The sequence below is a fragment of the Leucopleurus acutus genome (genome assembly GCF_964270905.1).
Source record: "Leucopleurus acutus genome assembly, chromosome: 6".
In the NCBI taxonomy this organism is placed as follows: domain Eukaryota; kingdom Metazoa; phylum Chordata; class Mammalia; order Artiodactyla; family Delphinidae; genus Leucopleurus; species Leucopleurus acutus.
This window is the reverse complement of record NC_139149.1, coordinates 111,309,745-111,336,834: the sequence shown is the minus strand read 5'-3', so window position 1 is coordinate 111,336,834 and position 27,090 is coordinate 111,309,745. Positions and strand designations below refer to the sequence as shown.

Below are 27,090 nucleotides of genomic sequence, written 5' to 3'. Positions count from 1 at the left end.
CCCACTGTCCCACTGTCATGCTGTAAGAGGATATTGAGGAACAGGACCAGATTCAGCTTCTGGAAAGTCACCTACCACCACTGGGGATACAGAATGAAGAGGCCATGAACAGTCTCTCCTATCCAGGGGAGGATGTCAAGTACTTGGGTGGAGACAGTGACTGTGCTAACAGTGAAGAGAGGATTGATGAGAGACACTGTGCAAAGGTAGAGCTGCTATCACTTAAAACTGCTGGGATGTGGCAGGCTAGAGACTGAGAGTCTGGGTGGTTCAGAGGATGCCGATGCCATTGAAAGACCCGGAGAACATAGGGCGTAACCTCAGGTTGCAACAGGAGTGTGTTTTATTGCATCGAGACGGGAAACGATGAGTCTCTGAAGCGGGGACTGTAGCAGACCCAGCTGGCTGGTCTCTCTGCTTTCCAAGAAGGAAAACTGAAAGTTACCTGGGGGAATGGTGGGTCTTGAGCGAAAGAGGACCGGAAGGCAAAGTTGGAAGCTGGAAGCAAGAATAAAGGTTTGAAACAACTGCATTAGCAATAAATAAAAGGATTCCTAAGCAGCATTGAAGATCCAGCTGAAGAAAGACAGTCTGAACTGGCACATACCACAGTTCTCCTACAACGTCCAATGTTCAAAATGGGGTGTTAGGCAGGGACTAGAAAGACTTTTCCTGAGCGACAAAGAATGGGCAGAGACTTGCAGGGTTTTCTAGGATGGCAGTTAGGGAAGTCTGACCTCCTCTGAGGTCAGGTCGTGGAAGCTGGGCTTCGGAGCTGCTACATAGTGGAGAGCTCAGCCACTTAGTAAAAGCCGCTTCTCCCATGTGAGGAAAGATGCTCCAGGAAACGAGAAAAGACCGTAGTCCCCGGAACTCGCTGCAATCCAAGCATTTCTAGTAGAGAAGACAGAGAGAAAAGAACAGGGAAAGAAATCCCACTTTAAAGATTCCTTAGATTTTATTCTGAATGAGAGACTGACAAGCTATTAAAAAGGAGAAAGAGACGAGACCTAATTTCTGATTTAGAAGAATCACTCTTTCTGCTGTGTAGGGAGACGATGAAGCGGGGCAGCAGCAGAAGCTCAGAGAACAGTCAGGAGGCCCCTGCAGTCGGGTGGGGGATGGCAGCCTGGATGCAGGTGTCAGTGCTGGGAGTGGTAAGGAAGGGGGCAGATTCTGGAGGTACTGGAGGCAAAGCTGAGGTGACTTACTGCTGGCCTGGACGTGAGGGGTGAGAGAAAGACCAGAGTCAATAATGACCCCATGGCTTCCGGGCTGTGTAAACGGCTGAAAGGAGTTTGCCACTGACTGAGGCTGAAACGGGCACCTCTGGAGCACACTCCTGCATTCTAACTGAGCCAGACAGCACAGGGCAGGTACGCTGTGGGAGACACAAGCTGTGGATTGCTACTGTAATTATGAGACTCTTCCTTTATGATTCTGACCTTTGACCCTGAGATTTTATGGTTCTAAGACTTAAGGACTTAGTTATCAAGTCACATTCATTGTTTGTGACCTTCTTTAAAGTGTAAGATTGGTGTTGTTTCCAAAGGGGACTTCAAATTAAGATGCCTCCGATGAGTGGAGCACGTGGATGTGGTCTCTGTTTTGCAGGGCCTTAGTGCCTTGCCAACTGAGACACATGATGATCAGGGATAATGAGTCACTGGCCTGACATGGTCAAAGTGGATTTCATGGTACCAGACTTGGATCTTACAAAGCACCAGATTTAGTTGGGTTTGTTTTCTCTTACGGAAATATATAATCACAATTATCTAGATCAGAGAACAATGCTCTCACCACCAATATGTGAGAAATATGCCCAAAATGGATCTTTCAGAGTTTACTGTTCTAAAAACCTGGGCACTGGCTTAATGAAAGTATATATGACCAAGGCTTCCTAGTGCATACTTAAAAAAAATCTACTGGGTGTTTAAAAAAAGTTGGAATAGGCTTTCTATAGCGGACCATGCCTGCTCCAGAAAGTAAGACATTCCAGCAGACAAAGGAAAAAAAGCCAAAAATGTTCTCCACTTCAAGTCCAGGTGAGACTGGCAGCCATGCTGCAGTAGTAGTGGCTCAATGCTGCTGGCCCTCCTCTGGCTCCTTCTAAGGCCAAGACCTTGTATCACGAGAAGCCACCACTACACACAAAGCCAGCCTCAGGCTTTGGCTGCCCTCCTCCTTGTTTACTGGGTTCTTGATGCAGGGCCACGTCCCTCCTTACTGCCTTCTCTGGCCCCCTGAACAAGACCACCCCTTGGACATGAGTCTGGAATCCGAACTCTCATTTCATGCATCTTGACTGTGAGTAAGAGATACTTATGTGTCACTACACCCAGGGCTAACCACCCAGGTCCACCCACCGTGTGGCCTCTTGTTCTGGGTAGGACGTCTGAATGACCACAGTACAAGGAGTGTGGTTAGCGGGTCTTGCTCCACGACTGTCTGAAGTCTAAATGCTCACACTGCCTGTTTGGCTTGCTTTGATAGAGGCCCAGCATCCCCTCCTGGACCCTGTGCCTTCTCCACACCTGCTCTCCAGCCCCCTGGTGCCAGAAGGCTTGGTCGCTAGACACTGCCTCCAAAAGCAGCCCTCCAGAGACCAGCTGAGTTTTCGGAGTCTGCCTCTTCCGAGTGCTTCTTTTATGACCCTCGTATTTTGGAAGTTCATTAGATCAGGCAGCTTTTTATTCCTTGCGTCTGGCCCTGGCAGGCTTAATTCAGATTCAGGGCTCTTTTCTGTTGACTCAAGTTAGTTTTCTTCTATGGGCTTTTATTTTCTATTTAGTTAAACTTTTGCAAAAATAAGCATTTATAAAAACATGAAAGTAATACATGTTTTCAAAAAACACTAGAAAATACAAAAAAGTAGAAAAAATTACTCGTAGTCTTACTACCCAAACACAACCACTACAGGCATTCTATTTTATTTCCTTCTGGTCTTTTTCCATTCATTTTTTTCCCCCATGCATGTTGCCACCCCCACCAAAACATGACTGCTGGCACACTGTCCTCACAATTCCTTCTTTGTATTTCAGGTACTGTTTGCTTCTTGACTCTTAAAAAGGAACTTACTATCAGATATTTAGGAGTCACAAAAACCAAATGTAATGTTGGTAACTTGTTTTGATTCCACTTTGGACAAATCGATTGGAGACAATCTGGGAAATGTAATTATGGACTGGGGTTTAGGTGACACCAGGGCATTACTATTGTTAGGTGTCTGATGGCATTGTGGTTATGTAAGAAAACGTCCAAAATTTTTAGAGCCACATATCAAAATATGTAAGTGAAATGACATGATGTCTGTGGTTTGCTTTAAAATACTTTAGCAAAGAATAAATGTTGACAGTAGTTAAATCTAGGAGATAGGGATGGTGGATTTATTGTGTTATTTTCTTTACTTTCATGTATGTTTGAAATTTTTCAAAATAAAAATTTAAAAATTGAAGTATCGATAGTTCAAACAGTGAAGTAGTTTTAAAGGCTTATTATGAAGAACAGCAGCCCTCTGTCCCTCTCCCTCCTCTGCCCCTCCCCAAGGGTAGCCACTTTCACCTCTCAGCAGATTATTTTGTTATTTACTTTCTTTTTAAAAAATTTTTATTTATTTAATTTATGTTTTTATTTTTGGCTGCGTTGGGTCTTCATTGCGGTGCATGGCCTTTCTCTAGTTGTGGCGAGTGGGGGCTACTCCTCGCTGCGGTGCGCAGGCTTCTCACCGCGGTGGCTTCTCTTGCTGTGAAGCATGGGCTATAGGCTCGCGGCCTTCGGCAGCTGTGGCACGCGGGCTCAGTAGCTGTGCCTCGCGGGCTCTAGAGCGCAGGCTCAGTAGTTGTGGCGCACAGGCTTAGCTGCTCTGTGGTATGTGGGGTCTTCCCGGACCAGGGCTTGAACCCGTGTCCCCTGCATTGGCAGGTGGATTCTTAACCACTGCACCACCAGGGAAGCCCTGTTATTTACTTTTCATACTTGTATATAATCTGCTTGATTACTGCTTGATTTTTCAGTTTTAGGCATTATTCACAAACTTTTCACTATAGAAGAAGAGAATTTACTTTTCTTGCCACATACACTCCCTTCCCCCAACCAAACCTAGATAACCATTCCAGGCCCTCAATCCTCCTAATAAAGTTACATCATAACTATGAGATTTAGCTATTACAACTATGTAAATACTAAGCATTACTTTTCTTTCCTCATAACTTTTTATTTTCACCGAAACTAACAACTGTCTTGTTTTAATTTGGTTGGTTTTTTGGTATACTCCGTACATTAATCCACCTCAAGTTTTCCATCAATTGTCTGAAGCAGTGGTTCTCGAAGTATGGTCTGTGGACTCGTGGGGATCCATTCAGGGATCCGTGAGGTCAAAACTATTTTCGTAATAATACTAGTAGGCATTATTTGCCCTTTTCCATGTGTTGACATTTATACGGATGGTACAGAAGCACTGGTGGGGAAAACTGTTAATGCCTTGGCATGAATCAGGCAATGGCAACAAGTGGTGGCAGTGGTCAGGGTCTCGTCACCAGCTCATACTCGCAGGAAAGAGAAAACCTAGTTCACTTAAGAATGTTCTTGGGCTTCCCTGGTGGCGCAGTGGTTGAGAGTCCGCCTGCCGATGCAGGGCACACGGGTTCGTGCTCCGGTCTGGGAAGATCCCACATGCCGCGGGGCGGCTGGGCCCGTGAGCCATGGCTGCTGAGCCTGCGCAAAGAACGTTCTTGATGAAGCGGTAAAAGTTAATACTTTTATTATGGCTCAACCCTCGAGTACTTGTCCTTTTCACTTATGCAGCATGTCAAAGTACAGTGGTTGTCTTGAGGAAAAGCACTTAACTTTGAATTGTGAGCTGAACTGACCGCCGTTTTTACGGAACATCACTGTTACTTGGAGGAACAAGTGACACACGACGGTTACCTGGCACTTCAAGAAAAACAACTAACATTATTTATTGCCAATGATAAAATTCAAGCTTTTACAAAAATCAGAATTTTGAAAACCTTGTATCTGACACATGATACACGTTTTCTAATATTTAAAGACTTGTCTAGGGTCTGTAGTGATATTAATAAATATGATTTTTTAATATCATATAATGAAATGTGTCCACATTAAGAAAATCAGACTAATAAGCCAATATTTTCTGAATGACTTAAATTTCTAAATACATGATAAAAAACCATGCATGGGTAAAAGGTCCATTCAAAGTGTGAAACAGACCAACAGATTTTAATGTAATCCAGTAAAAAAGTTCAGTTGATATTGTATTAGTCTGCTAGGGCTGCCATAACAAAATACCGCAGATTGGGTGGCTTAAACAATTTATTTCTCACAGTTCTGGAGGCCGAGAAGTCCAAGATCAAGATGCCAGCCAACTCAGTATCTGGTGAGCGCTCTCTCCCTGGCTTGCAGAGATGGTCACCTTCTGACCTGCTCCAATCTGAACCCCCGTCTTCCGCATCTGCGTAGAGCTGATACCCTGGGAACTTTCTTCACCATCGTCTAGGTCAGGTGTCAACAAATTATGGTCTGTGGGCCAAATCCAGCCTGCCACTTGTTTTTAAGTAAAGTTTTAGTGGGACGCAGCATTCTCATTATTTATGTATTGTCTTCTTTCGTGCTACAATGGCGGAGTTGAGTAGCTGTAATAGACCAAATGGCGTATAAAACCAAAAATATTTACTAACTGGTCCTTTACAGGAAAAGTTTGGTGACTTGCAATCTAGGTGATTCTTTCACCTCTTTACTGTACTAGTTGATTTGTTTCCTGAATCCCACGTCTTCCTCCTTCCTGATTTACTCTTTTTGGTGAAGTACATCTTCTGGTAGCTTCCTGAGAAAGGGTATATGAGATGTACCTTTTTTTTGAGAACTTGCATGTCTGAAAACGTCCTTTCCTGCTCTCACATTTTATTGATGGCTTAGCTGGGTACAGCATTTTAGCATGGAAGTCACAGTCTTTCAGAAATTAGAGAGCTTTGCTTCACTGTCATCTAGTCTCTAGGGTTATAACAGAAAAGTCGTAAGTTATTTTGAATTTGGATCTCCTGTATGTGACTCTTTTTTTCCTTCTTAGAAGCCTATAGGATCTTTTCTTTGTCCTCGGTGTTCTGAAATTTTATGACAATGTGGCTTGGAGATGGTGCGTCTCCATCACTGTGCTGGGCAGCGGGCTCTTTCTGTCTGGAAAGTCACATCCTGCAGTAATGGGGCATTTCCCTGAATGATTCTGTTCATCATTTCTTCTCCCTCTTTTTCTCTGTTCCCTATTTCTGGAATGTTCATTGAACAGATGGATGTCTTGGACTGGTCCTCTACTTTTCTTGTCTTTTCTATCATATTCTGGGACAATTCTTCAACTTTATCTTCCAATCTGAACCTTGAGTCTTCTTTATTTCTTCTATCATGTTTTTAATTTCATGCTGTTAATTTAATTTAATTAAAAAAGAGCTCCTTTACCCCCCTTCCGAATGTTTCTTTTTGAAAGTGCCTAGATCTTGTAATACAGATACTTTCTTTAAAAAAGAAATTCTCTGAGGATATAAAAAAATAGTTTCTTCTCCTTGTTAGGTTCTAGTTGCTTTCCTGTTTGGTTTTGCTATTTCACGTTCGAGGCTTTCCTCTTGGTTGTCTCTTTATATAGGAGAGTGAAATGTTAAAAGACTGATTTTTAGTGAAATCCTAAAAATCTCTGCTTGAGTGGGTGGAGCTCATTGTCTGCAAGCTTTATTGTAGGGAAATACAGCTGAGCTGTTGGTTGGGAAATCCTTGAGGTTATTAGCTTTAAATCTTCTTTACCGCTCAGATTCCTCAGAGAAAGATTTTCCTATCTTTGGACTCAAGGGTATAGGCTTGGCTACTAGAATTCTGAGGTTGGCTGGGAAAAGAAAGCTGGGACTCTTAATGTTCGGCCAGTATTCAACGTGCCAGCAGCATTCACTCAACCTCCCCAAAGGGGCCACTACCACAACTGTGTTTGGCGTCCCCTAGTTCAGACAGCCTTTCCTTTATCCTGTCCCAAGGATAAATTGCTGGTCTTCTACTACGTTATGGAAGGGGCAATCTTTTTAAATAAATTTTCAACCAATACAGTTACTCTCTCCTTCCCCCACCTCTTCCCCCACTTTACAGAGTTACCTGCTGCTGTCCATTTCTGAACTTCTTTAGGATTCTGCTGTGTAAACTGGGTTGTTTCTTGGCTTTCTCGGGCGTTGGCTCAGGACTCAGCTTTCTCAGGACTGCTAAGTCAGTTACCACTCATCCATCTGCTTCTCAGCTTCCAAATTTTTGTTGCTGTTGTCTCCTCTCCCATTCTCTTTGTCCTTGTGGGTTTATGTTTTTTTAAAAAAAATCTCTTCACTGTTGTTTTAGTGAGGTTTTGGGAGGGAATGAAAGTAAATGTGGGTATTTGATCCTCCATCTTTATTTGGAACCTCTTTATAATTAAATATCTTTTTTTTAACTTCCATTTAATATTACAGCATAAACTTTTCCCATGTTCTTACACCGTCTTTGTAACAACTTTAGTAATTGTACAACATTCCACTGAGTCGCTACCATAGCTTACCCAATCATCACCCTATTTTCAGAAGTTCAGAGTTGTTTCTGTTTTGCAGGGGGGGACTAGCGTTTTCTGGAGTCACCTTTCATTTATCTGTCTCATTTATTCCCTGTATTTAGGGAATGGCCGCTGACATTATTCTCCTCTCTCTTATCAGTCCATGGTTTCATCACCTTGTGCCTTGATTACAGCACTACCTTGTGCAAATTTCATTCATCTTCAACCAGCACAATGACGCAGCATTAATCTTTCTAAAATGTCACCTTTCTCATGACACTTCAGAGGAAACCTAACATCTACAATTCATTTGCAACTGGCATTTGTGGGTCCCCATGGTTTGAGTCCACCTCACCTATTCAAACTCACCACCCTTTCCCCAAATGTCCTCCTTCACACAATGGCCTGCTCTCCTAACCACAGCCCAGGCCCATCCACACGGCCAGTGCCAGCCACACGCACCTTCATGTACACCCTCTCCTGCAAGAGGCCTCCCCCACGTGACTCTGCTTACACTCTTTCTTCCTTCACATGATACACTGGAAACTGCTGAGGCTCAGCCTTCTACATGGACTGAGAGCTCTTCCCCTGTGTTCTCCTCTCTGGCTCTGCCCCTACACTGCCCTCATCCTACCACCATGGGGCTCCAGCCCAGCACCAGAAGCACAGTGTTGCTGAACAGGGACTCACTGAATGGAATGGACACGCATGTAAGTTGTTACCTTGCCCTTCGGAGTTAGCGTCCAGATCACGGAGAAGGTGAGCTTGTCGGTCATGGGGTTGAGGCTGCACAGCTCCTCACACAGCAGCCTGGGAAGCATGGGGACAACCTGCAAGCAGAGAACAGGCCATGAGCAGCTTTTTCCAATCTGCAGGAGCTAACCACAGGCTCAGAAGCAGCCCGGGGGGCAGAGCTTTGGTGAACAGCTGGAGCTTCCAGAGTGAGCTGAACATGGAGGAAGCTCTTTTCCCTGAAGATACAGCAGGAAGACCACACTATATGATAACCTTCCATAAGCCTTTAGGGTCAAATGGGATGTGAATGCGAAAGGTGAGAAGAACTGGTAATGGAGGGAAAAATACATGGGAGCAAATGAAAAATAACTAAACACTAAAACAAAAAAAAATTATAAAAACAACTATGCACTAAAACTAAAGCTCTAGACTCAAGAAGGACTTGTACTTGTGGATATAACTATCCCAGATAACTGTACACTTAAGAACCCAATGTCTTACATTTAAGTCTTTAACTCATTTTGAGTTAATTTCTGTGCATGTTGTAAGTAAGGGGTCCAGTTTCATCCTTTTGCACGTGGCTATGCAGTTTTCTCAACACCATTTATTTATTTATTTTGTGGTACATGGGCCTCTCACTGCTGTGGCCTCTGCCGTTGCGGAGCAACAGGCTCCGGACGCGCAGGCTCAGCAGCCATGGCTCACGGGCCCAGCCGCTCCGCGGCATGTGGGATCTTCCCGGACCGGGGCACGAACCCGTGTCCCCTGCATTGGCAGGCGGACGGACTCTCAACCACTGCGCCACCAGGGAAGCCCCAACACCATTTATTGAAGAGACAATTCTTTCCCCATCTTGGCACCTTGTCAAAGATTAGTTGGCCATACATACATGGGTTTACTTCTGGGCTGTCTATTCTGTTCCATTAGTCTATGTGTCTGTTTTCATGCTAATACTATACTGTGTTGATTATTACAGCTTTGTAATCGAGTTTGAAATCAGAAGTGCTGATGCCTCCAGTTTTGTTCTTCTTTCTCAAGATTGCTTTGGCTATTGAGGGTCTTTTGTGAATTCCATATGAATTTTAGGAGAGTTTTTTCTATTTTTGTGAAAAATGCTATTGGAATTTTTATAGGGATTACACTGAATCTATAGATCACTTTGGGTAGTATGGGCAATTAAATGATATTAATTCTTCCAATCCAATAACACAGGGTATCTTCCTACTTATTTGTGTGCTCATCAATTTTCTCATCAATGTCTTAAAGTTTTCAATGTATAGGTATTTTATCTCCTTGGTTAAATTCCCAAGTATTTTATTGTTTTTGATGCTTTTGTGAGTGTGACTGCTTTCTTAATTTCTATATCACCTCTCATCTGTTAGGATGGCTATTATCAAAAAGATAAGAGCTAAACGTTAGTGAGGATGTGCAGAAAAGGGAACCCTTGTACATTATTGGGGGGAATGTAAATTGGTACAGCCATTATGGAAAACAGTACTGGTGTATATCCAAAAGAAATGGAATTGGTACTTTGAGGAGATATCTGCACTCCCATGTTCACTGCAGCATTATTCGCAAGAGCCAAGACATGGAAACAGCCTAAGTGTCTGTTGACAGTTGAATGGATAAAGAAAATGTGATACACACACACACACACACACACACACACACACACACACACTGAAATATTATTCAGCCATGAAAAGAAGGAAATCCTGCCATTTGTGACAACATGGATGAACCTGGAGGGCATTATGCTAAGTGACACAGCCTGACAGAGAAACACAAATGCTGTATGTATCACTTATGTGTGCAATCTTTTATTTACAAAAAGCTGATTTCATAGAAACAGAGAGTAGAACGGTAGTTGCCAGGGGCTGGGGAGAGGGAAAAATGGGAAGGTGGAGGTCAAATACTTTTACATACTTTAATTTATAAGATGAATAATGTCTGAGGATCTAAGGTACAGCATGAGACTGTAGTTAATAACAGGGTATTGTATAATTGAAATTTGCTGAGGTAAATCTCAAGCATTCTAACCACAGACACAATAAAGAGTTAACTATGTGAGGTGATGGACGTGTTAATTATCTTGATCATGGCAATCATTTCACAATGTACATGTATATCAAATCATCACATCATACACTCTAAAATTACACAATTATATTTGCCAATGATTCCTCAATAAAGCTGGGGAAAATAAAAGAACCCAGGGGCTGAGTGTAAACTTGTGACATGGTTTCATCAGACCGAAATTGCTGAATCAATGCTTCAGTAATTGAAAATACCACAACTGACCAAATCACATGTTGCAACGTTAACAGAATACTCCGATAAAACATCACTGATTTGGGAGGGAGGGGAATTGCCGAAGGTAGTGAAAAGTTACAAACTTCCAGTTATAAGATAAATAAATACTAGGGATGTAATGTGCAACGTGATAAATATAATGAACACTGCATTATCTATGAAAGCTGTTAAGAGAGTAAATCCTAAGAGTTCTCGTCACAGGAAGGAAATATTTTTTCTATTTCTTTAATGCTGTACCTGTGTGAGATGATGGATGCTCACTAAACGTACTGTGATAATCATTTCATAATACGTGTAAGTCAAATCATTATGCTGTACACCTTGAACTTAGTTCGATATTTCAATTATATCAATATCTCAATAAAACTGGAAGAAAAAATAATCACTGAAAGATTCACAAATCCAGATTCCCTAGATGAACACTGTGGTCAACTAGTCACTCATTTTGCAGTTTTTTAAGCCCAAATTATTTCTTCCTTTTATTGATTTTCTATTCCATTATAAACTGATTCAATGGTATACTCTCTTAAATTAAAAAAAAAAAAGGAAATCCTCTTCAACTTATTTTCAAATCATGACTTATAGCTATCCTGGAATGTTATTTGTTTACTCTAAAATTCCAAAGACAAAATGAGTAAATCTACCTGGATGTCCTGAAGCTACTTCAGGCTCCCTCCCTCCTACCTTTAAATCTATTCCTTCTTCCATGTTTTTCTTGATTAATGGCATCATCATTCACTCCCACCTCCCAAACTAAAAATGGCAGCATTAACAGACATTTATCCAACGCACTTACTGTGGACCTCCTGGATCTGCAGTGTCAAGCAACACTTTCTAACACTCTGCTAAGTAATTTTGAAGTAACAGAGCAGCAACTATGCACTAGCTGAGGTAAAGTTAGCTAGTTAAGTTTATCAGCAAAAACAAAACAAACCCCAGTGATGTCCTACTCCGTGTGAGGTATCTGGACTTGTATTCTGTTTCAGCACAGTAAATAACCTTTGGTATTGAAAAGTAAATTCTAGAACTCACAGTCCACACCAGTAACAAACATCTAATAATTATATGGCATTACTTGGCATTATTCTGACAGATGCTGTATCTTTTGTATGGAAAACCTAATGACTACCTGAAGACTTCTGGTAACAGCTTTTATAAGGCAACTACTTTTGAAAAATTTTCCTTGCCATTGCTTTTGCATCGTTTGTTCAGATGACACTATATTCTCTGTTAACTTATTTAATGAGTATTCAAATGGGATCTAAATATTTAACATTTTCTTGCATGTATCAAGTGTTTTACAAAGTAATACATATTTACCTGCATAAACATACTGTATGAAATGGAGAAATTTTTTTTTTTTTTTTTTTTTGCGGTTCGCGGGCCTCTCACTGTTGTGGCCTCTCCCGTTGCGGAGCACAGGCTCCGGACGCGCAGGCTCAGCGGCCATGGCTCACGGGCCCAGCCACTCCGCGGCATGTGGGATCTTCCCGGACCGGGGCACGAACCCATGTCCCCTGCATCGGCAGGCGGACTCTCAACCACTGCGCCACCAGGGAAGCTCGAGAAAATTTTAATACCATGATTGAACTGTAAAGATTTCACATTATTTCAGCCTTTGGACTAGGCTATGGACTGAACTCTGTCCCTCCCCCACCCCCCAAATTCCTACGTTGAAGCCCTAACCCTCAATGTGACTGTATTTGGAGGTGGGGTCTTTTGGTGGTAATTAAGGTTAAGTGAGGTCATAAGGGTGTGGCCCTGATCTGATAAATAGAGAGATAACTCCCCCCTCCCTGCCCTGCACACACACGAAAAAGGTCATGTGAGGACACAGCCCTCTACATGCCAGGAAGAGAGTCCTCACTAGGAACTGAATTGGCCGGCACCTTCATCTGGGACTTCTAGCCTCCAGAACTGTGAAAAAAAACAATGTCTGTTATTTAAACTGCCTAGTCTATGGTATACTGTATGACAGCCCAAGCTGAATAAGACAGAATAAACTGAGTTTGTGGGGTGTGCATTGTTGGATTCTTCTCTGGGCTGCATTGTCAGATAATTATACCAACTGCATTTCGGTAGCAGGTTGCTCTTGCCTTGCATGCCTGTAGTCCAGGGCTTAGTACCTTTTTTTACAGATAGTATTTCTTCTAAGGGTTCAAGGCAGTATCTTATTTTCAATCATAAAGCTGAACATCTGAGAATGTAACATATTTCCTGACTTCATGTTTTAGTGTTTGTGCAAAGAAAGTCATTGCAACTAAATGTGGCACCCTGGACTCAACCCTGGAACGGAGAGATAATTGGTGGAAAAACTGGTGAAATCCAAATAAAGTATGGATTGGTTAATAGCAATGTTCCAATGTCAACTTCTTAGTTCTGACAAACGTACTATGGTAATGCAAGATGCGAGCAAGGGGGAGAGCTGGGTGTGTGGTATATGGCACCTCTCTGTACTATCTTTGCAAGTTTTCTGTAAATTTAAATTTATTTTAAAATAAAAGAGCTTATTAAAAAGAAAGTCCCTGTTCTCATTACCTGATCTCATAACTGTTATACATTTAGATATGGAAGACCTTTATGTTAATGAAATACAACCTGATCTATTTTTACATATTGGAGTTTGGGGTTAAGATTTTATTTGCAAAAAAGGCCTTTACCACTAAAAAGAAAAAAGAAAAGTCTAAAGACCATGAACCAAAAGGGTGAGACCCAGACTCATCAGCAGCACATCTCAGGAAAAACAGCAAAGGCTTTGAAGCCAGGCAGACTTGGGGGGTCTAATCCTGGGCTCACCATTTCCTGTGCAACTTGGGGAACCTAGGATAATTCTCTGAGTCTTGGTTCTCTTATTAGTAAAACAATATTGAAGATGCTCAATAAAAGTCAGCTCACTGGCCACGCCATGGTCTGCCAGGTCCTTTGGTCCCCTGGCTCAGACTTCCCTTCAGCCTTTGCCCTGGGGCCCCCTCCCATGCAGTAACCAGAGCCACCCAGGCCTGCTTGCTGCTCCAGTTCATGCACATGTTGTTCTCTCTTCCTGGAGCACCTTTCTGGATGTTTTGCCAGCTTTGTACATGTTTAAGATTCAGCTCATCAGCATCTCTGAAACACTTACCCAGATTCCCCTGGCTGGAGCACTCCCTGCGTTTTGTATACTTCCTCCCCAGGGCCCCTGCTCTCTCAAAAAGGACTTGAGGCAGTCCTGAACAGTCACTCACTGCATCCTCCCTGCTCTCTCACGTAAGAGCGCCTACAGCTCCTACACTCACCCTAACTGCTCCTTTATGTGCCTCTCTTCTCCACTAGACCATGCTATCTTCAGGAATGAGGACTGTTTCTCTCTATCCACCACTTGACACACAGCAAGCACTTCTGGTTTACAAATGAATGGCTGACTTTCACCCAGAATACAGATCACCTATTTTTTCTATGTTTACTGTTTATTCCATCACATAAAACATTCTATGAAATATTCATACATGGTAGACTCCTATTTAAACATCTTTACATAAGAATTTCACAGGCAGCTAGTATTTTAAGTACAAGATAAACGGTTTTGGCTATTCTATCCTAAAACCATTGGTACACTCAGCTGCTGCCCAGGTTATAAACATTGCTTGATATCCTGTGTCTTACACAGAAGGAAACATTTTAATATTCACACTGCAATGGTCAGATGCCAAAGAACCCAAGTGCTCATGAAAAAGCTAAACGTTAAAACTTTTGGGGTAGTATAATTATGCCTAATTTTTAAAGGGCATTCCTTTTAATAATCTTTCACTAGATCTTGGGGTAGGATTCAGACGGAATTCCGAGAAAACAGTCTTTATCTTTATATCCACATAGTTTTGTAAATAGACTGCTATTTCTCAAAAGAAAAGGAGTGAAGATGTTACAATTACATTTGTGGTTTGGCATGTCAGGGCCTCTCATGAATTGGGCCTGATTTCTGCCAGTGTCACTGGGACTGTGCCCCATGACACATGGCACTTGTGTCAAGTCCAGTCCACAGCACAGCAGGGATCCCTGTGGGAGGGGGACTGGAGGGACAAACAGCCACTCTCCATAAGCTGCTTCCTCAAATATGAGCTCTGTTATTTCAGGGAGACCCACCTAGGCAACAGCATAGTGGTCCCCGCACCCTCATCGGCTACGTGAGATCTGCCACGGTACCTGGAGAGACTCTGAGGCAGGGTTCTAAGTGCAGAACACAATGTATAACTGGGAAAGAGCAGCAGGGTCTCTCCGGCAGCTGAGAAACTGCTGGCCATCACCGGCGTCGTGCAAATGCTTATGCGCTCCCCAAGCCCCCGATAGCTCTCCCCAGTCATGGCTTTTCTGGCCCGCACTCAGCTTCACTACTCAGTGTGGACCACGTGGAGAGTTCCTTCCAAGTTCTCAAACTCCCTCACTTTCCAGCTCTGCATACTCCACAATCGCTCTTACAATCTGCCTTTCCTGCTTTTGCAAGTCATGGCTGAGCCGTGATGGAGAGAATCAGCGGACCGTGTGGAGGAGGATGACTCCCCTCCCTGCTGCACCCCATCAGCTCCCCAGTCCTGTAGGCTCTGCATTCTAAATCTCTCAAATGAGTCTCTTCCTCTCCCTCTTCCACTGTTCAAGTGTGGACACCTTCGTCTCTCTTGCGATACATCCTAAGTCTCCTAAAACAGCAGCACAGTTCTAGAGTTGAAATTATTCTGGTTAAGATTTCCTTATTATTCTGCAGACTTTCGCATCTTCTTACTAAATTCCACCCGATGACAACTGCAATCCCATTTATATTAGGACACGTTGCCTTTATCTTCCCCAACATTTGATGAGCTGAATTCAGTAATTTGATTTTTTCCATGTCCTGTTAATGAGGAAAGGCCCAAACGTCTTCAATAAGGCCAAGGGGTCTCAAGAGGAAGTCGGCAGAGGGCCTGCAGACCCCATCTCCAAGGAGACAGCAGAGATGCCAGTGGGAAGCTAAGGTCTCCCAGGTGCCTAGCCCTGTTCTTTGTCACGTGATATGATTGGGAGGGGATGCAATCTGGGGGCAAATGTGAACGCTCCTTGTTCAGGATGTCCCTTCTGGCCCCAGACTGAAGACATCTATTACTCTAGTTCTCCTGGGGTCTCCAGCTGGACACCACCATATTGGTCTACTCTCCTAAGATTCTGTGAGCAAAGGTCCATGTCTGTTTTGGGGTGGTCACTCACAGCCTCAAGGGGCCATGACTGAGGGAAAGGGCCCTGATACTGATAACAATTTTCCTACCTCTGGCCTCACTATTCTTCAGCCACACAGTTGCTAAGGTGATTTTCTATCTTAGTCAAAGAATGTGATGTCACTTCTCTACTTGACCTCAAGATGAAACCCAAGCTCCTTAGCCTGCCGCCCCAGGCCTCTCTTTGCAACTTCATCTCTTGTCTCCCCCTGCAGCTCAGACCCCAGCAATTCCAAACTACATACTGTTCCTTGGAAGTTCCATGCTTTTTCTAGCCTCTGCCTGGAATGCCCTCTCCACCTACTTTTGTCTACCTAGAAATTTTCTACTCAAAATTTGAAACACTGCTCAAAAATCAATTGCTTTGTGAAGGCTTTCTGACTCTTGTAGAAGATCCTCTTCCACCACCAATCCAGGCAGGTACAACTTCTCTCTCCTCTGTGATGCGTCCTCACCTCGGAGCACTTCTGTAACTACAAGTAGGCCAGTGTGTAGTAATTGTTACATGCCCGCCTCCCCTGACTTCTCCAGGGCAAGATCAGCACCTGTCTCATCTTTATAGACCAGGCACCTGGCACACAGCCGGTACTCAATAAATGCTAACTGGATGAAGACTGGTGGCACTTTAGTAACAGAAAAGGAAAGGGGCTTAAAGGGTGCTAAGTCTTCTTATGCATGTCTCGGGGCCAGAATCAAAGTTGGGTGAGGACAGAGCTTAAAAGCTGTCATGGAAAAAAAGGACACTGATGATAGGACACTGCCTTTCTAAGCATTCTGGATTCGGGCTTAGGAGAACTAAGAGAAACTGATCATTTAGGTAAATTGCCCAAGGCAGCTGGGTGGGGGTACCAACAGGACTAAAATCTTATGTTAGCCTCAGAGAGCAGAAACATCTGCTAAAGCCACAGCGGGTGAGCTGGCCAAGTTCAGCAACAGGTTAGCCAGGACAGCCCTGTGACCAGCGGAAAGGGCCACAGAGGGGGAGAGATCAATTATCTAGGCGAAAAGGAACAGGAGGGAATAGCAACGACATGGGGGCTGTAACAGCTCAAGGCGGCCAGACGTCAACAACCCACTGGGGGTTCTCTAGTGCCAGGAGGGGCTTCAGGGACCCCTCCTGCCCCTTTCTGCCCAGGTCTTTGCTGGCTCCCAAACCTCCCTCACACCCTCAGTGCCCACTGGCTGTCAGAGCCTGAGACCTTGGGGAGTTTTGCTCCAGGTCTCTGAGGACTTTGAGGTTTTAACAATAAGGTACACTCAGCTAGCTCCCCACTCACATGCTGAAACAACTTAAAGGAAGGAGATAATCCATTTGCCAGCCAACATCTCTGTTTAAAGAGTTTTCTTTTTCATATCAACCCTTCCATGAATTCCAAATTTGATCAACTCTTTGCTACACAGTTTGACATTAACAAAACATCAACACTCTGACAACATGCTGGGGTCATAAAGGAACATCTTAAAACTCTTTGGACTCCACATTAAGACGGGCTTCCAATCCCAATCTTTGATCTCTATTATAAAGCAGTACCAATAAAATATCGTAGAGATTTATGGGCAAACTTTCATTTGAGCTGTTTCACACCTAAAATAACACGAGTGCTTGGGCCAATAGGCAGAAAATTTAGGTTTAGGTTTCAGCTGTTTACGTTTTCTCTTACTTTTAAAACTTATTCACTTATTTTTTAAAAATTACCTTAAATTTAACAATTACATTGTATTTTCCTCTCAGAGAAGATAGCTTGGAAATATTAACTGGCGAGATGTCGTGTCCTTCTGAGGACAGGCCTAAATGCAGGCAGACAGCTGTCCCCTATCCTGACAGCTATCTACCTTTTGTCAAAAAGAAAGAGTGTTTTTCCACAGGATTTAAATGGACAATATATAAATTTATCTTTTCTCCTGAGTACACCCTATTGTTAATAAGAGTAACCAAATACGTAGTAGTTTGAGTAAAATCCCAACAAAAAGAATTTCATTTAAAAGACAGTATGATGATTGTAAAGCAATTATACGCCAATAAAGATGTTAAAAAATACATAAATAAAAGACAGTATGATGGTATTTGGACAGTAAGATGGTATTTCGACCCAAGATCTGTTTCACTGTATACTGTACTAATCTATGGGATAATTTCCCAAGTCAAGCTTAGATTGTAATTCTGACATCAGACACTTATAAGTCAGTGACATTGAATGAAAAGAAACTGGTGCCACATTCCCTGTAGATGGGAACTCAACCGGCATCCCCACCCCCAGCCCCCGACACACACACTCCCGCCCTCATCTGATGAAGTTGGGAGAAATGATTCCGCCAAACAAGAGAGAACCCGGAGGAGGGGAAGGCAGCCCATCCAGCTTTCAAGAAGACTTTTACAGGCAAAGTAAAGTGCAAACAGCAGAAAAGTTCCTGGACACTGTCCTTTAAGAAACACAAATGAGTAGTAAGAAAGGTCAGAGTAGTGGTTCAAAGGAATCAGAATGCACAGCTGCTGCTGCCCAAGGCTGTGGGCTGGCGCCACTCACTCGTGCCAAGCTGGGGGCAGTGCCGGGCAGCAGGAGCCTGGAGCCGCTCGGGAGCATAGGGGCCCTTCCTCCACTCAGCTCCCCATTTCCAGAGCTTAAGAGTCCCAACTCTGCATTCCCAAAGAGAAATTCTAGAACTATGACAATCACGAAACCAAAGGAAAGAGAAGAGCAAAGGAAACAGGCTTACTTATTTAACCCAATTTTATTTTTCTCATTTTCTGAATTTGAAACGTAATTCTTGGCTATAAAAGGAGAGTGCGGAGCTAGATAAGAGAAAGCCACCTGCTCTGAAGAGAAACCTCGAATTGTGCCGAAACGTCTTAAATATTTGAATCCGTATGGGGAGAACGCTTCACATTTATTCACTTTATGTGGTCTGATTGCTACTTCTATTGCTCTTCCCATTATAACGTTATAGTTTTTGTAAAAGGGATTTTAAAGTCTTATCCCCCTTCCCTAAGAGGCCCTGGGCCAAAGGCTGGATTTAGCCAACTGCATTTTGGGGCAGGAGGTGTGGATGGGATGTCTCCAACCTGAGGTTATGTGAAGTGTAGTCAGTGTACAAATATCAGAGCTGTGCTCTCTGGAGGGCCAAGCTATGAGTGAGGATTTTGATGTGGCTCCTTTGCCTGATGAGGCTGGTTATATATACTGAAAGGAGCCAGAGTGGAGGAAAAGTCACTCCCCAAAAAGCTTCAAAATAAAATCATATTTTTATTTAAGTATTATACATACACACAAACACACAGGTCATAAAGGAAAAGCTTGATGCATTCTCACAAACTGAACACTGGTGTCATCAGTGCCCAGATCAAGAATCATTAGAAGTTCCCCTACCAGATGGGCCCTTCCCCCCCACCCCCCATCCTGACTTCTAGCTTTGCTTGTTTTGGAACTTTATATAAATGGACTCATACTCTTGTGTCTGGTTTCCTTCACCATTATGTTTGTGTGTGGAGCTGTCATTTCTTCATTCTCATTGTTGTATTGCATCCCACTGAGTGAACATACCACAAATTATTTGTTCATCCTATAGCTGACGGTATTGAATAGCTTCTAGTTTTTTGGCTACTTTGCATAGTGTTGCAATGAACATTCTTACACATTCTTTTTGTAACACATGCATGCATTTCTGTTAGGTATATACCCAGAAGCAGAAATGCTGGGCCACAAAGTATGTACATACATTCAACTTTAAAAGACACTGCCTGTCTTACTATGTTCAGACTGCTATAATAAAATTATCATAGACTGGGTGGTTTAAACAACACACACTTATTTCTCACTGTTCTGGGGTTTGGAAACCCAAGATCAAGGTGATGGCAGATTCAGTGTCTAGAGAGGGCCCGTTTCCTGGTTCACAGATGGCGCCTTCCTGCAGTATCCTCACATGGTGATGAGAGTGCTCTCTGGGGTCTCTTTTATATGGGCACTAATCCCATTCATGAGGGCTCCACCCTTGACCTAATCACCTCCCAAAGGCCCTGCCTCCTAAGATCATCACATTAGGGGTTAGGATTTCAAGATACGAATTTGAGGCGGACACAAACATTCAGCCCGTAACACTATCAAACAGTTTTCCAAAGTGGTTGTACCAATTTGCCTTCCCCGCAGCAGTGAGAGTTCCCACTACTCCACATCCTCGTGGATACTTGGTGTTATCTGTCTTTATTTTAAAAAAATATTTATTTGTTTGTTTGGCTGTGCTGGGTCTTAGTTGCGGCACGCGGGAACTTTGTTGCCGCATGTGGGATCTTTTTTTTTTTAGTTGCGGCATGTGGGATCTTTAGCTGCAGCATGCAGGATCTTTTAGTTGCAGCATGCAGGATCTTTTTGTTTTGTTTTGTTTTGTTTTTAGTCATGGCATGTGGGATCTACTTCCCTGACCAGGGATTGAACCCAGGCGCCCTGCATTAGGAGCATGGAGTCTTAACCACTGGACCACCAGGGAAGTCCCTAAATGTCTTTATTTTAGCTATCCTGTGGGTTGTGCAGACTTCTGAGGTGGGAGCTGGGTTCTCTTTCTCACACCTTTCCTAGTAGAGTAAATGCCAATTAGCTGTGACATTCCCAGGTATCACAAGCTAGAAGATACTTGGGCTCCCTGCCTCAGGCTGCCCATCAAGTGTTGGTAAGGTGGATACAATGTGGAGGAGCAGACATAGTTGGCAGGAAGCCACTGAGGGGGGTGAAGTTGGCAGGCCAGGGATTCAATGACCATTGGCACTTCCAAAGACCCAGAGTATTGGTACTAACAGATGGTTTGTGTGTACTGAAGAGGAGAGTCAAACAGCATCTTCCATATGAATGTCTTACGAGACCCAGGCTTGACTGACATATTCCTTATTCCCATTCTTGGCCTATCAGAAATGCAAGATCCTCCTAAGTAACTCATGGTTCCTTAGGTACTCGCTGGCTACGCCATGCTACGGAAGCTCAGAAGTTGAGGCTACAGTTACTATGAATGAGGATATTAAACAAATGAGTGGAGACAACTGTGGACAAGGAATGCCATCAGTAGAAAGGGGTGTAACAGTAACAATAATTCTTCTAGTCCCAGGTTAACAGGTCTTGTCTGGTTGTGAGTGAAGGTTAGGTGGATATGAACTTGAAAAATGTTGAACAGGCCCTGCAAAAATATAAACACAAACTAAAGGCCAGCACTGTCCATCTGGATAACAATGGAATGGTGATGGCTCCAGCTTCATGGCCATGGGAGGGGAGGTTAGGGAGGAAGCCTCATGTGCTGATGTTCAGTGATATGTGTGGGTAACACGTTTGTGCTGCATTCCCTTAAGCCATGTATATCCGCCCACAGCTTGGGCACAGGTGCCGTAGACATTGTGAGGGATGGGGGTCAAACAGAAGTTCTTAACGCAGCATTTAGGTTTGAACAGGTCACAGAGGCCAGATAGGGGCATAGTTGCTCTGAAACAAGCTAAGTCATTGGGGTAGAACATCCCCTGCTCAGATGAGGATAAAGCTTTCCATTCTTATTGAGAGATGACTGAAAGTTCTGGACCTTTTAGGTATCACTGTGCACAGAGGTCACCTATCACTGGTAACACCCTGTTAATTATAACTGGGTTTGGATGATCATGCAGCTTCTGACCCAGAATTTCACAGCTTAATAATCAACTCCATCTCCCTCTCCTCCTGTATTCTCATTTCTGGAATGGCCGAAAATACCTACACGGTGGTTCTGAGCACCCAGTGTAAATGGCAGGCAAAGCTGAACCCCTGAAGAAAGCAGATGTCCAATTCTCGGGGAGCAGGTGGAGCTCTAGGGTTTTGATTACATGTTCTAGGCTGCAGTGATCCAGAAAGTACTGTTATGGGGCAGGGGAGAGGAGGTGCTAGGTTTCCCTGGGGAGGGCCTCCGCTGGATTGAACAGATGATAGCTCTGGCTCCCGCCTGGGACAATGCACATCAGAGCCAGCACTCTCTGGAGAGGGAGTAGAGGCTTCCAGACAGGACAACCTCCACCATGGGGTTGAGGACATCACTGTCAACCACTGGCTGACCAAGATGGTGGAGCCAAACTTGGGCCACAGGCCACAGGATCTCCAGCCCCTAAAGGACATGGCTGCAGTCAAGGCCTAGAAGAGTCCCATTCTCCCCCTGCCTTTAAAATTAAAAAAAAAAAAAAAAAGACTTTATTTTTTTAGAGCAGTTTTAGGTTTACAGCAAAATTGAGCAGAAGTTATAGAGATTTCCTATATGCCCCCCACCCCCCACCCCATGCACAGTCCCATTATCAACATTCCTACCAGAGTGGTCCATTTGTTATAACTAATGAATCTGCACTGACATATCATTATCACCCGAAGTCCATAGTTTACATTAGGGGTCATTCTTGGTGTTTTACATTCTATGAATTTGGACAAATGTATAATGAGAAGTACCTACCATTATAGTACCATACAGAGTAGTTTCACTTCCTAAAAATCCTCTGTGCTCTACTTACTCATCCCTCCCTCTCTGCTAGTCCCTGGCAGTTCCTGATCTTTTCACTGCCTTCATAATTTTCACTTTTCTATAAAGTCATATAGTTGGGATCTTACAGTATGTAGCCTTTGAAGATTGGCTTCTTTCACTTAGTAATTTATATTTAAGGTTCCTATGGAGGAAACATGTCTTTTCATGGCTTGATAGTTGGTTTCTTTTTAGTGCCAAATAATATTCCATTGTTTGGATGAACCACAGTTTACCCATTCACCTACTGATGGACATTTTGGAGGTTGCCTCCAAATTTTAGAAAATAAGAATAAAGCTGGGCTTCCCTGGTGGCGCAGTAGTTGAGAGTCCGCCTGCCGATGCAGGGGACATGGGTTCGTGCCCCAGTCCGGGAAGATCCCACATGCCGCGGAGCAGCTGGGCCCGTGAGCCATGGCCGCTGAGCCTGCGCGTCCAGAGCCTGTGCTCCGCAACGGGAGAGGCCACAACAGTGAGAGGCCTGCGTACCCCAAAAAAAAAAAAAAAAAAAAAAAAAAAAGAATAAAGCTGTTATAAACACCCACGTGCAGATTTTTGCATGGACATACATTTTGAACTCCTTTGGGGTAAAAACAAAGAGTGCAATTACTAGATCATATGGTAAAAATATGTTTAGTTTTATAAGAAACTGCCAAACTCTCTTCCAAACTGGCTGCACCATTTTGCATTGTCATAAGCAATGAATGCGTTCCGGTTGCTCCACATCTTTACCAGCATTTGGTGTTGTCAGTGTTCTGGACTTTGGCCAGTCTAATAGGAGTGTAGTAGCATCATTACTATTTTAGTTTACATTCCTCTAATGACATACGATGTGGAGCATCTTTGCATACGTTTATTTGCCATCTGTATACCTTCTTTGGTGAAATATCTATTAAGGTCTTTTGCCTGTTCTCAAATGGGTTGCTCATTTCTTTATTGTTGAATTTTAAGAGTACTCTGTACATTTTGGCTAATAGTCCTTTATCAGATGTGTCTTTTGCAAATTTCCCCAAGTCTATGGCTTATCTTTCCATTCTCTTGACAGTGTCTTTTGCAGAGCATAAATTTTTAATTTTAATTAAGTCCAGATTATCAATTCTTTCTTTCATAGATTGTGCCTTTGGTGTTGTATCTAAAAGGTCATTGCTGGACTTCCCTGGTGGCGCAGTGGTTAAGAATCGCCTGCCAATGCAGGGGACACGGGTTTGATCCCTGGTCTGGGAAGATCCCACATGCCGTGGAGCAGCTAAGCCCATGCACCACAACTACTGAGCCCACGCACCACAACTACTGAAGCTTGCCCACCCTAGAGCCCGTGCACTGCAACTACTGAGCCCATGTGCTGCAACTACTGAAGCCCTCACGCCTAGAGCCCGTGCTCTGCAACAAGAGAAGCCACTGCAATGAGAAGCCCGCACACCGCAATGAAGAGTAGCCCCTGCTTGCCACAACTAGAGAAAGCCTGCGTGCTGCGATGAAGACCCAATGCAGCCAAAAATAAGTAAACGTAAAATAAATAAATAAAATAAATAAATAAATAGTCATTGCCAAACCAAGGGCATCTAAAATTTCTCCAATGTTATCTTCTAGGAGTTTTATAGTTTTACATTTCACATTGAGGTCTGTGATTCGTTTTGAGTTAATTTTTGTCTCTTCCCTTCTGAGAGGTTAGTTATTGGGGTGGACAGGTTGGAAACGTGAGGAACTTGGTAAATGCTAGAAATCCTAGGAACTTTTGGACTGTCCTGGAAGACTTCTGTTCTAGAACTGCCAACACCTTTGCGGGCACCACATAGGCACTTTGCTGGAAATGGAGTCCAGGGATTCTAGAACATACCCCTCCTGAGGCCGGCATGAAGACTGCTGGTGTAAGTGGTCCAGGACCATGTATGTAAGTGGGGGAGTAATGGATCTGTACAAGGCAGGGTTGGGGAAATGAATGATGATTCCACTGTGCAGCAACCCTTCTGTTCAGTAGAGATTCTGTGCTTTTATTGCTAGCAGACGGCCGGGCCACTCAAAGGCCAAATGACATGGTCTGTTGGACCTGGCAGAGGTATGTATGGAAGTCCATCTTCCACATGTCACACATGCTGCCAGGTATGGCTGAGGTGCCAGGAGTCCTAATACTGTGCCTCAGAGGACAGCAACAGAAGGTCTTGGGTTTATGGCATGGGTGAAAACCTTAGATGATGGCCGTGTTGAAGCTGTGGTAGTTCTGGCAGAAGTGGGCTCCACAGGCAAGAGGGAGAGGCTAAGAAACCCTTGACAGAAGTTGGTGCCTCTATGTGTAGAGCCTTGGTTTCAGACTTGGAATGAAATTATACCGTAACAGTTGGGTGAACTTACAAGCCTTGGGCCCCAGGCCAATCATGCATTTGGAATATGGTTCCTCTGTCTTTGTGTCTGAATAGACCCCTGGCAGATGGTATATTGCAGGAAATGATGTGATGGGGAGGTGGTAGGTATGGCGGTGGTGCCACAGGGTCATCCAGGAGAACCGATGTGAAGTAGTCAGTGACCGTTTTCAGATCTCTAGCTAGGAAAAGAAAACAGAGCCCAGGAGAACACTGTCTCTTCAAAAGATCTGCTACCACCCTTAGCATTGCCAAGATGACACTAGTCTTTCCCTACGGCCACGGCCCAGTCATAAAAGCATGGAGTCAGGTTCCTGGGACTCTAGGGGTGGGGCGTTTTCAGAGTGAGCAGCACACAGACCCCCCCCCAGTGGCCTCCTTGCCAGGGTCTAGACAGCACGTCCACAAAAGGGCCAGTGCATACCGGAAACCAGCAGGAAGCGGGGATGCGTGTGCTTGGGAGCATGAGCTTCCCAAGCCCCTGTTTGGAAGGGGTGGTAGTGAAGAGAGGCCAGCGATAACTAAGAGCAGGGGAATGCTGTCCTGCAGATGTGTCTCAGTGCTGTGCCAAGATCTGCAGGTTCATGAAGGTCAGGGCCTCGGAGAACCGCCTTTCCAGGGCCTCTCCAGGATCCCTATGCTGCTGGTGTTCTCAAACCTACAGCCTGGCACCCCACGAGATACTTCCATCCGGAGCAGGCAGCAGGCTGAATTTTCCCAGAAGTTAGAGAGGGAGGACCCCAAAGTACAGTGGCCTCCCAGGACATGCTGCGAGTGAGGGCAGTGCTCAGAGCCTGGCTTTTCCTCTGCCAGCTGTGTGGGCACACAGGCGTGCTGGCAGTGGGAGCTGCCAATCAGAGCAGGCAGTGGAGGGAGACTGGGTAGCTGTCTCCTTTCTCTAGGTGATGACATTTGAAGTTCCCAGAATGGAGCAGGTTTGGCACCTGGGCTGCTTTCTCGCCCCTGAGAGACGGGGCCAGGTCGAGGGCTCCCAGCTGCCAGAAGGCCATGGGATACGTGGGTAGACGGAGGGGATACAGCCCTCACCTAAGTGCAGTCAAAGTGCAAACATCAGAAGTCATGTCCAAGGGCATGGGAGGAGGGAAGGGTCAAGCCAGTTGTATGTAGCAATCCAAAACTGGATCACCAGGTTCAAGGAAGTTAGGAGGTGAAAGTCATGATACAGTCAGTGATGTAAGATGAGCTAAACGAGCAGATGAACAGACTGTCAAATGGAGGCGGGAGAAGCCTGGAGAGGAATTCGTGAGCTTTAGTGGGGGAATAACTCAGTTGTGGTCTTTTATTCACCACCAGGCCTAGGGCAGTGCCTGGCGCTCATCATTAAGTACTTGTCAAAGGAGGTCTAGAGAGACTCGGGGACTTACCAAGAGAGGCAACATCAGGACTAAGAGGAAAAGCCCAGACTTGGCTCCCTTTGCTTCTGCACCTCTGGGATGTACCAGGTTATCTTGTAAAGGGCAGGTCAAGAGCAGATCAGCCCCCACTCTTTACACCAGAGTTCGAAACTTTTTCTTAAAAGGCCACTAGTAAATTTTCATTCCATTCTCCTACAGTAATGTGACGTCACCTCAGACATTACGTAAATGAACGGGTGTGACTGTATGGCAATAAGACTTTACAAAAACTGTGACCGGTGTGGGCCGAGTTTGCTGAGCCCCACTTTGGAACAACAGTTTGAAAGTCCCTCGTTTCTTTCTGAAGCTGACCAGTTGTCTGAGCTACTTACATGGCAGGGCCAGTCTGAAGGCCTGAGATGAGTGCCTGTGTCCTGCCTTGAGAACGCCTCAGTCTGGCTCCTCTTGGACATACAAGGGCCTAACGGGAAAACATACAATAACCGAGGGCAAACACTTTTCCGGGGAAAACCATTTTTTAAAGATCTCATTAGATGTGAGAAAAGATGTTCAGACAAGATTGCTGTCCCTCATGGATGTTTTTAAGGAGAAACAAACAAACAAAGGAAGATGATTAAATAGAAGCACATCTTTCAATCCAAGAAACTGGAAACTGATTTTTACCTTCTGAACCAAGTAGACACTTGTAGCTCTCTCAGCAGCCACTTTATCCAGACTGGATCCCTCAGGAACAAAGTAACTGACGTCAGCGATGTGAACTCCCACTTCAAAGTTGCCTGTAGATGCACAAGAAGGTTGATCAGCCTGGAATGGAAGGCAAGGGCAATCCCTCCTGGGAATCTATCCGGAGAAGGCATGTCCCTCCCAGAGGTCACAGGGCTTGGAGGTCAGGCTGCCATTTTCAGGCTGGCCCGGTGCGCCACCTACCCACTGCGGTGTGCGCTATATTTACTTTCCTCATTGTACTGCCAACAGATGATGAGATTTTTATCCCATTAACCATTTTTATCCCATTAATCATT

The 27,090-nt window shown here is 44.2% G+C and overlaps 1 protein-coding gene across 6 annotated transcripts in view; it reads right to left on the bottom strand.

The window, feature by feature from the left end:
• Positions 1–27,090, bottom strand: part of DIS3L2 (DIS3 like 3'-5' exoribonuclease 2) — a 374,902-nt gene that overhangs the window by 89,062 nt on the left and 258,750 nt on the right. For 4 of the 6 annotated variants that reach the window (XM_082841670.1, XM_082841671.1, XM_082841672.1 and 1 more), the window contains exons 11-12: positions 26,732–26,844; positions 8,290–8,397 (exon numbers count right to left, since the gene is read on the bottom strand). In XM_082841670.1, the coding sequence (XP_082697796.1) occupies positions 8,290–8,397; positions 26,732–26,844 (221 nt within the window). Of the gene's footprint in view, positions 1–8,289; positions 8,398–26,439; positions 26,529–26,731; positions 26,845–27,090 lie in introns of all 6 variants that reach the window. The other 2 variants (XR_014326289.1, XR_014326290.1) reach the window with 1 other exon arrangement.